The sequence below is a fragment of the Anneissia japonica genome, unplaced genomic scaffold (assembly GCF_011630105.1).
Source record: "Anneissia japonica isolate Jap-2015-1 unplaced genomic scaffold, ASM1163010v1 scaffold287702_len44463_cov246, whole genome shotgun sequence".
Lineage (NCBI taxonomy): Eukaryota > Metazoa > Echinodermata > Crinoidea > Comatulida > Comatulidae > Anneissia > Anneissia japonica.
The window spans coordinates 34,026-44,327 of NW_022698516.1; the positions used below are offsets into that span (position 1 = coordinate 34,026).

A 10,302-nucleotide genomic window follows, 5' to 3' on the forward strand; every position below is an offset into this window, starting at 1 on the left:
AATGAGAATACGATCGATTTAGAAACCAAATAAGCATTATAATTATATCGTTAATAAACATTTTAACTAACATGAAAACATCTTGCGTAAACTATATTGAAAACGCTTGTCATCAATGAACGCCATGTGAATGAACGATAAGCGGCCCTTGAATGTGTATATTGCAGTAAGGTGCCAATGTCCCTGCCAATCAACGTCATTGCATCTCACTCCATGTGTCACTTCGAGTAAACTTTTGTTACGCCATAAGCCACGGTGTTGACGTGTTTACTCCTCCGCGGTTGGAAACATTGCCAAAGAAATTGACAATTATAGAATAAGTACGGTAGCATAAAAACAATGTTAAGCCGTTGAGGGTTTGCCTGCCCACCATGTCAATGTAGACGGATTAAAGATTCGGAATAAAAAACAAATTCGACCAAATTCGACAAACAATAATTTGAAAAAAACTCCATTTAAGTATTAAATAGAGTAACAGTAATTTCAGTCTACGAATTATAGGCCTATGTTTAATTCGTAATTATCGTCCACCTGAGTCCCACCACAGTTAATAGGTCCATGGTCACACCGTATGTTTCATTTTTCCAGGACAGAGTTGAAAATGGGCCTGTTTTGACAACTACTGTACAGGTACTGTGGCCTCCCAACGGCTGGTCTACCTGACGGCAGTCCCACCCCACTGTTTTTTTTAAAGATTAACCCCAAACGGGGAGGCGTAAATACATGGGTGGCGCCAGCGGGGGAGGGGAGGGGGAGCCAGGGCTCCCTGTCGTGAAGAACCCCCACCCCCGGTCGGGGATAAAAACCACAATTCGTCAGGGAGAAAAAAATGTATATGTATTTTCTACATATTAGTAGACCCCGAAACCTATTAGATAACCCTGTTTTTTCTGTGGCCTCGCCCCCTGGAACACTTTCGAGAGATTTTTTGAGCGACGCCCGACCAGGACCACTTTTTTTCGTCGGGGACCTCCGACCCCCCTCGGGCAAATCCTGGCGCCACCACAGCGTAAAAATCAGTTCAACCTCTCGGAAGACCGTAGAATTTTATCCAGTATAGTTACCCCCCCCCCCCCCCACCTTCAACCAAATAGCAAGAACATTTAGAGGATTTCTTCTTGCAAAGAACCGACACCACCGGACCCGGTTCTGGAGGAGGTAGCACGTGAGACGAAAACGAAACATCATTATTATACACCAACGGGAACCAGTAAACTTAATGCTGAACAACGATAGGTGGGGCTCTACCAAAAAAATAATTATATTTTAAAAAAACAAAAATGTGTTGGTGTGTACGTGCGATTTGATTGAATGATTTCTGGAAGTTCGCACACTGTTTTACTTGTTTTATTCCTGATGGTGGAAATTATTTTAAATCAGGATGGATCGTAGAGTAAAAAGAAGGATATGGGAGTCAAAACGAGCAGCTAGACCAGGTTATTTTCGTATTATTAACATTTGAATAGGAACATAGCTAGGCCTCTCTAGTGTCTAGACTTGCTTAAAATTCATTCACTGTCGCCGTTTGTTAGGCTATCATTGCAGCGATGGTTGGGCATAGAGATGGTGTTCTTTGGGGGCCTGGCAGTAAATCTTTGTGAAATTTAAGCTTTCATCATTTTTATGTATACTAGTTAGACTAGGCCATAGTATGAGCATATTGTGGCGAAATTTTTATTAGAAATCAAAGCACGTTCAGGTTATGTTAAGATGTGTTTAATGTGTAATATTTTTGGAACTTGGACCTATTTTATAGTTAGCCTAGGCCTAGTTTCTCCAGCTGTGGCAGAATTTGCTTCTTATACTGTATCTTGTAACTTTATTACAGTATTTTATTGATTGATTATTTGTATGCCTGAAACTGTTGTATTATTTTAACAACTAATGGAATGGAATCAATGAGTCAAAACATTTAAAGACATGTTCTGTTCAGTGTCATGCATTCCTAGATTAGAAAATTAAATTCAATCACAAATATTTTTTTCTTAATCTTTCAACTTTCTTGTCAAGTAGAACTAAGAGATAGCTATGATTGGGAGAGACACAACTATTATGACTACTTTGATTGTGGACTGGAGTCATTTCAAGACAATGCGACACGTGTTGACGCCCGATGCACGTCGGAAGAAGAATTTGTTGACAAGTTTGAGAAACCCATGCTGCCATGTGTTATAGTTCATTGCCAGGATAATTGGCAAGCAGAAAAAAAATGGACATTAGAGGTACAGCTCTGCAAAATATTAGCAGCCGTAATATTAACGATAATACTATACTTATACAGTGTTCAAACTTGCCAGATAACCAGATGTGGGTTGGTGCGCCACCTGTCTGATACCAGGGGCGGATCCAAAGATGTCGAAAAACTGGGCCGAAAGGGGGTGGATCGAGAGACAACCTTAGGGGTCTGGGGGCATACCATGCAAAATTTTTGTTTCTAGATGCCCGGAAATAATCTCTGAGGGGCGTTTTAGGTAATCAATAAATTCTTACTTTTTTTTTCTTTTTCTGTTAGATTTTCAAGGGAGGGAGGGCCCTGGAGCTGGCTTGCCCATAAATCCACCCCCCCCCCATAAATCCACCCGAGAATACTAAACAAAAAAAACCTCTCATATATTCATCTATATCATTCTGATTTTATTTATTACTGTAAGTCCCCATCTTTATCATTCTCCATATCATCATCATTTTCCTCTTCACCGATCCCGCTTTTATGTAATACCATCTGTTTAGATATATTGAATCAACATCCAAGTTCAAAATGTCAAATATCCAAAATATGAATGCTATTTTAAAGCAACACTAATGTGTCCCTTGTATTTGTAGCGTCTGATCAAGAAATACAGAAATCAACGATTCAAATGTGGAGAAGACAACGAAGGCTACTCGGTTAAAATGAAAATGAAGTATTACGTGGACTACATGCAGTACACAAAGGATGACAGTCCACTCTATATATTTGACAGCAGCTTCGGTGATGTGAGTCCCCACTACATAATGTACTGTAGTAGTATTGCCCGCTTATGTATACCAACATGCACTAAACTATATTTCTACGCTTTTGGACAATTCAGCCGTGACAACTTGTTTAGAGCATTCACATGGGCGATTCAACTTTGATAATTTGTCTTGAACAATGTAAATCTTGATATTCTGTAGGGGTGAGAGGGGAAACTATGGTATTCTATAGATATCTATATTGATTGTTCACCAATGGAAGAAATTCTATACCACTGCATGTATTGCAAAATAATTTTTTTTTCAACTATTGTCACTAACAAATAACTTGTATCAGCATGCCAATTAATAAGGTATACTTTTCTTATTAGCATCCCAAAAAGAAGAAGCTGATGGAAGATTATGAAGTACCAAAATATTTCCGAGATGATTTATTTAAGTTTGTTGGTGAAGATAAGAGGCCTCCGTACAGATGGTTTGTAATGGGTCCAAAGCGCTCAGGCACTGGCATCCACATTGACCCTCTGGGTACCAGCGCTTGGAATGCACTTGTCAAGGGACATAAAAGGTAGAACACATTAGCATGACATTTTTGTAATAATAATATCAGGAATTCTGTCATATTTTATTCTGGGACCTTAGAAAAGCAGAATGCTATAAGCTAGTTTGTAGTTTGAACTGTGTATGCTCACATCGACATAAACATACACAAAGGATAGGTTTATAGAGATTGACCTTGGATACGGGCATGTGCAGTACAAACTACCAATTGACTTATTCAGCTTGCAGTATAAGCTACTGTTTGCATTGTAGAGGCAGATCCAAGATTGGTGAAATTTAATTACAATTATTTATTTATTAGCCTTATCAAAAGTTACTTAGAAACGTAAAAATTGCACTTACTAACCATACATTCTTGTCAATCATTTAAATATCTTATCTCAGATGGTGCATGTTCCCAACTCATACACCCAAGGAGCTAATAAAAGTGAAGCCTGAAGAGGGCGGCAAACAGATTGATGAAGCTATAACGTGGTTCAATGTAATCTACCCAAGAACAAAACAGTCGTCATGGCCACAAGACTGCAAACCTGTAAGAGTTGATTCAAAGCTATAACTATATTTGATGATTTCAATACTGTATTAGGTTTTGAGATTGTCATCTCATACTTTGTACTACCACCGTCATTTAAAGTCTGATTTAAAGAGATTTTTTCGTTCGTTTTTATTTTTATAGATTGAAATTCTACAGGGTCCAGGCGAGACAGTTTTTGTACCAGGTGGCTGGTGGCATGTTGTAATCAACCTGGATGATACAATTGCTATTACTCAGAACTTTGCAAGTAATACTAACTTCCCGATTGTATGGCACAAGACAGTCCACGGGAGACCAAAACTATCCAAGAAATGGATAAGTGCGCTGAAGGTATTCTGTGACTGATGCTAATGATTTGAAAATTGGACCGGTTAAAAAATCAAATGACCATGAATATTTGCAATAATAAGCTCACCTAATTTAATTACTCTAGCAACCGATGCGAAGTTGATTTTTGTTATTATTTTGTGTTACAGAATTTTCCGTTTTATAGTAGGGGATGCTTGATAAATTAACCGCATGTGTGGGGAATGGAAGTTAAAAATCATTTTAAAACACAAATTTAGCATGTAAATTATGATTAACTTTGATTTCATTTATTCAAGTTAGCAAGTGTTTAATCATTGAAATTATAGGTAAGCAAATTACATGAATTTTCAACTTATGCACAGCTAACTTGGCTGAAGTTTACTGTATTCATGTTATTAGTGTGAAATGATTTTTAACTAGCCTAATTTTCTTCTTGGGCAATAAATAATTTTGAGTAATGGGAAAGTGCATTAACATCCAATCTTCACAATTATTTATTATATTTCTTTATGTGTTATATTGTAATCTATTTTAATCTTATTGTCGTTCGCTTTTATATCGGTAATAATATTATTATTATTTTACTAATATTGTAAATTACTATAATTATTGTAAAATCGTACTGTATTTCTGATGTTATCCTTGAGAAGCGTTTTGATCAATTTGGAAAGGCACTATATAAATCATTATTATTTTAATATTTTTTTTTTTATTTTTTTTAGAGAGAGTTACCACACTTAGCAGAAGTGGCTGACCTTGTTGACCTCAATAAGCCAACTCATATACAATCAGATAGCTCAAGTGGGTCATCGTCATCAAGCAGCTCATGCTCAGAGAGTGCAGACGACGAAAAGGGAGAGAAGGAACACGATAGACGCTCAAAAAGGTGTGAATTTAGGAATAGAAAGACAAAATGTTGTGGGTAGGGTGAGGTTGCAGAGGTGGGGAGGTGGTGAAGGGAATATGGTGGCATCAATTGTTCCTTCATCCAAAGGCGTCTTGTTGTTCACTAATCCCAGGTATCTACAAAGCAGTCTAAATATAAGTTGGCCCAGTAATCATTGTAAATTATAGTATTATTACGTATTTCTGTTCAGTGTTATTGAAGCTATCCCAATAGTATTTGGTATTCTATTTTACTATTGTATGTTTTTTTAATCTCCAGACGGAAAACATCGATGATGAATAGCAATGACTCTGAAGAGGAGCATCGGGATGTTGAGGAAGACGAGGATTGTTCCAATCAGAGATGACAGCAACTTAGATCTTACAAATCATTATAACAGAATTATAACAACGATGGCCTACAGCTTTACGTAGATACTTTTGTGCAAGAACATTGTCAAGTAGTTGTTAGTGTTATTAGCAGCTTGAGTACTTTGATGACCAACGCAGATAAAATCATGACTTTATATAGACGTTGCTATGATTAAAGAAGGCATTCGAGTCTACACTCCCACCTAAGAATTCTATGGTAGTACATGCCCACCAAACTATTTTGCAGGGTAGTAGTGCTGAATGTGCCTTAAAGTTGAAGACTAACCTTATATTGCAACATCTACACAGTGAACAATTGCAATGGCCCTGTCACACCTTGACGATTTAGCCAGCGTATGCCAACGTATGAAAAAAATGGCGAATACGCTGGCGTACGCTGAATAAGTTATTGGTAAGTTTCGTATAAGCTAAGCATGCTGGTATACGTCCTGGTACAGCGACTACATCGAAAAGTTTTTTGCATGCACAAAACTTTTCGACATATGCCAGTGTATGGCTTGTAGGCAAGTTAAGCGATCGTTGACACACGTTACTTGTAAGTTACTCAAAAGTCAAAACGTATTTCTAACCTATGAGTAATGTGCTTCGAACTTATATGTAACTTATAACAAACTTATCTCCAATGTATGTAGACATATTTGACGTGTTCCAGAAGACCACAAAACTTACAGTTATCGTATAATGGCGTATTGGTAGCGTTTAAGGGAATAGGTATATTAAAATGGGGCGATGTCTAGTGTGGTTATGATTTGAATCAACGAGCGGCAGCCTTTTTATAGGTTACATCACATGGTCATCGTCGATACGCGGCCGCGCATAAGGTAGACGCCGGCAACACACTAAGCATTCGTTTGTGTAAGTTTCCTATAAGTTACTAATAGGTTATTTATACTTCAAACTGTTTTTGTTATGTATTGGAAGTTGACAGCTTGTTTCGAGTAGTTAATTGAATTTTGAGGTTTTCCTGATTTCACCAGAGCATTTATCCCTAACACCCTGACATGTAATGAAGATAAAAGTATTGTATACATGTTTTTATAGTCATTGTACTTGGTCTGTGTAATTGCTATTAACTAGAATAGAACAATAGAGAAGCTACCACTAAATATATATATATATATATATATATATATATATATATATATATAGTGACAATAGAATGATGAATAATAAAAGTAATCTTACAATAAACCATCCAGTAAAAAATTTAAAACTGTTGAATATGATTGCAATCTTGTAATTGTTATATAATTTTTATTCGTCCATAGCCACTCATGTGTTTCCATCCTATACTTTATACTATCAAATACAGAAATGTATGTAGAGAGTTTTCCATAGGGCATATTTTTATTCTACAAATGTGTGCTTTGTACATTATTCTTGTTAAAGGTGCATAAAATGATTGGTCAAAATACATCTCAATAATTATGAATGCAAATTATTTATGAAACCATAATCATAATTTGGGTGAAAAAACTGAGGTACAGAGTGTTACTAATTTTAGAAAGTTTCTATTATATTACTTAGATGTGAAATTTGAATGCTTTATAAATGTGTTCATGTACTGTTAGTGATTAATATTGAGGTTAAAGTTACCTTTTCTGTTTCAATAACCCCTTATGAATGGCTTAATAAATACTATCTTATTATAACTCTTGACTCATATGAACTTAATAATAGTAATAGTATTATTTCTAAAGGGTCTTTAGATTTGTGGATTGGCAAACAGGCCAATTGGAAATGGTCAGGTAACTTTCTCATTCTTATAATAAATAGGCCTGTTATGTGTGTATATGCCCTTCGGGAAAATTTTGATTCCTAGATGGCTGCAAATGATCTTTTCATTTTAGTTCTTACACACATACATACATAAAAAATTGAGTAGTTACTGGTTGTATACGTATGTACTAAATGCAGTGTAGGCATATCGTACACGTGCCGTCCTACTAGTAACTGTCCACAATAATTTTTTAGGACACCAGAAAGCTAACATAGGCTGACACGGTAGTATAGTAAAAATGAAAGTATGTTTCGTTCTCAGAAACACCGCCTGCTACTTAGGAAAATGGGAATTAATAACATCACAGTACATCAAAAAATATCACTAACTCCATTATGTAACATTCAATGAAGCAAATGTTTGATCTGTACTATATTTATATATTTAACTGCTGACATTTCACCTTTAGAACGGCGGTACGATCAATTATTATGCCACTTTTCAGTACTTTTCATTCAACGCAATGCCATGTCCCTTGCAAGACTTTCAAAAAGAAGTAATTCTCTTACCGACGAATTATGAATATGTTTACAATAATATTACGAAATATATTTTATAACATGCTCTAAACCACGGGTATTTATTCATATTTGCAGCTTAATCTATCGTTGATAAGTTGTTATACAACCACACATCCAAAAATCAATCTTTAGATCAATATTTAATAATGCAAAGTACTTATGAATTCTCAAAAATACTGATATCATTGAACAAATATTGGTCATACATGATAACTTGTCAGAGAATCATATACTAGTATACTGTACATTCCAGCTTCATCTAATATTAGTATGGTCAAGTCACGCCAGCATTTTTAAATGTCGCAATGATTAGACAACTTTCATATGACGTAATTGCCTAATAAAAGACGAACCTCAAAATAATAGGCAACACAACAACGACTATAATCACTCTAAAAGCCATTTTCATCCAAAAGAGAATGGTTATTGAATGCAATTTAATAATGTTCTAACATTTAGAGAAGTGAATTAACGTTACCATTCAAACAAATTTACCATACAAATTAAGAACAAATAGAAATAAATGTAGTCAACATATTCAAGGTTTTTGGAAGCACACTGGAAAATCAAAGTTTGGGCATGGCCCTCAGTGCTTAATCAAAAATTCACTCTGTACCTCTGACCCAGTTTTACGCCCACCCCGATGTAAAGGATGTATATACGTCGACGACATATCTATTTCGTTAGAAGTACTTTGAGCACAGAATTTTTCTTGGTCATTGGATACAGAATGATACAAAATATGCAAATGACCCCTCCACAAACATACATACGTTTTGTACGTTGTCACTGATTATTGGTAACCAAGAAATTTTCTTTGGCTGAATTATGAAAAGTCACAAAATATCAACAGCCAATTTCACTGTACCCTTTTGATTGCAGTCTTGTGAACAAGCATTGTTATATAATTTATGTTTTCGTCTGTAGTCGAGCATGTCTTTTCATTGGCATGCTTATGAAATATTAGAATTTTGAGAGAAAGTAAGCATTCAAAGATTAGGTTCTGTTTTAAAATTTTTTTACTCTTCATCATCATCATCAATGCAATTTTTATTAAAAGGTGTATAATGAAATAATTGGTCAAAATAAATCTAAATTGTGAATTTACATAGAACATAAAATATAGACTTAAGTGTCAGAGGTGTTACCTTAGTAGAAGTGTATGGTTGCAATTAGGACCAAATAAATAAACAGCCACTTCATGGCCAAAAAAACCCTACATCATACTTGACACTGTCAGCTCTGAGACCCACGATTTGAGTTACACTACTGAATAACTTAACTATTCTGGTAAAATAGTTACATTCTTTTACGATTGTCTTTATAATAAAAGTGGGAAGATACTTTATTTCCGTTGGTGTATTAGGTGGAACTTTTTTTCACATGAGGATGTGGTACAATGACCCAAGCAAGCACCTTATAGCTTAACAAAAATCTGTGTTAGTATATATATTTGATTTGATCCTTACTTCTTTGAAGCTTTTTTCTTCATCATTTGCATTCGTTTATAATATGGGTCTACACTTGATGTTTTTAAACCCTGCTTCTGACATGGAGCTGTTTTACTAATGTTCGATTGTCTGGCAGAGGCCTCGGCCAGATTTTTGTTTACCGGACCAGCTGAGGGTGGTTTTGACGTTATTGCTGCCGTCATGCTATTTGACCGATCCCTGCTTGATGGTCGCCCGGCATTGGGTCCAGGCTGACATGACCGGTTACCGTTTCCGGCACGTCCCGTTAGATTTGCTGCATAGCTTGCTAGTCCGGTAAACGGCTGATTTGCTGATGAACTACTCGGTGATGACACCTGCTCCAATACAACATGAAAGACCAGTTTGACTTAATATGACAACATTACACATTTAAAACTTAAAAGGAATTAAAGACTATTTATTGTTGACAATACAAAAGATACAGTCAAAATTTGGATCCAACACTACACACTACAAAACAAAGAGTAGAATAAACAAAAAAGGCAAAAAAACCATTGAGAAAGTAATTAAAAAATACCTTGGAATCACTTCTTTTGAAGATGTTGGCAGGTTCTTCTGTTCTTTTATCCACTTGTTTGTTGCCAGAATCTCTGGCTGAACTGGAACTGGAAACTGCTTTTACACCTGATTTCTTTGCAACCTTTATCATAAGAAAAAAATATTTAAATTCTAATTAGAAACATGACAAAAAGCTCTGAGAGCATATTTCCGTGAGTGTGTACTAGCATTTCCTGTATTTGAGCACTATTTTCACCATTATTTTATTAATTATCAGGGGTTTCCCTTTAGGTTTTTTTTAACTAGCCAAGTGGACCAGTGAATTAATATTTTTACTGGTCCTCAATCCCTTTCACTAGCCAGGGGCGGATC

At 35.8% G+C, this 10,302-nt stretch overlaps 2 protein-coding genes across 2 annotated transcripts; one reads left to right on the forward strand and one right to left on the reverse strand.

Annotated features, from left to right (window-relative positions):
- The first annotated feature begins 1,253 nt into the window (after nt 1-1,253).
- On the forward strand, nt 1,254-7,303 carry LOC117102674 (bifunctional arginine demethylase and lysyl-hydroxylase JMJD6-like). Its single transcript, XM_033243053.1, has 8 exons — nt 1,254-1,436; nt 2,014-2,222; nt 2,824-2,976; nt 3,327-3,523; nt 3,901-4,048; nt 4,193-4,381; nt 5,083-5,246; nt 5,526-7,303. Exons 1-8 carry the CDS (start codon nt 1,382-1,384, stop codon nt 5,611-5,613), a joined length of 1,203 nt encoding a protein of 400 aa, XP_033098944.1. The 5' UTR covers nt 1,254-1,381; the 3' UTR covers nt 5,614-7,303.
- A 666-nt stretch (nt 7,304-7,969) lies between these two features.
- LOC117102675 lies at nt 7,970-10,098 on the reverse strand. The gene is made up of 2 exons (XM_033243054.1): nt 9,950-10,098; nt 7,970-9,746 (listed from the first exon to the last, which is right to left on the reverse strand). The coding sequence occupies exons 1-2, from the start codon at nt 10,079-10,081 to the stop codon at nt 9,405-9,407; spliced, it is 474 nt and encodes a 157-aa protein (XP_033098945.1). The 5' UTR covers nt 10,082-10,098; the 3' UTR covers nt 7,970-9,404.
- Between the last annotated feature and the right edge of the window lie 204 nt (nt 10,099-10,302).

Bases quoted from the DNA above. Each gene is read 5' to 3' on its own strand.
- LOC117102674 (XM_033243053.1), top strand. From the start codon at position 1,382: ATGGATCGTAGAGTAAAAAGAAGGATATGGGAGTCAAAACGAGCAGCT. The intron at 2,977-3,326 runs GTGAGTCCCCAC...TTTTCTTATTAG, and splicing joins TTGACAGCAGCTTCGGTGAT to CATCCCAAAAAGAAGAAGCT. The intron at 4,049-4,192 runs GTAAGAGTTGAT...TTATTTTTATAG, and splicing joins GGCCACAAGACTGCAAACCT to ATTGAAATTCTACAGGGTCC.
- LOC117102675 (XM_033243054.1), bottom strand. From the start codon at position 10,081: ATGATAAAGGTTGCAAAGAAATCAGGTGTAAAAGCAGTTTCCAGTTCC. The intron at 9,747-9,949 runs GTATTTTTTAAT...GTATTGGAGCAG, and splicing joins TCAAAAGAAGTGATTCCAAG to GTGTCATCACCGAGTAGTTC.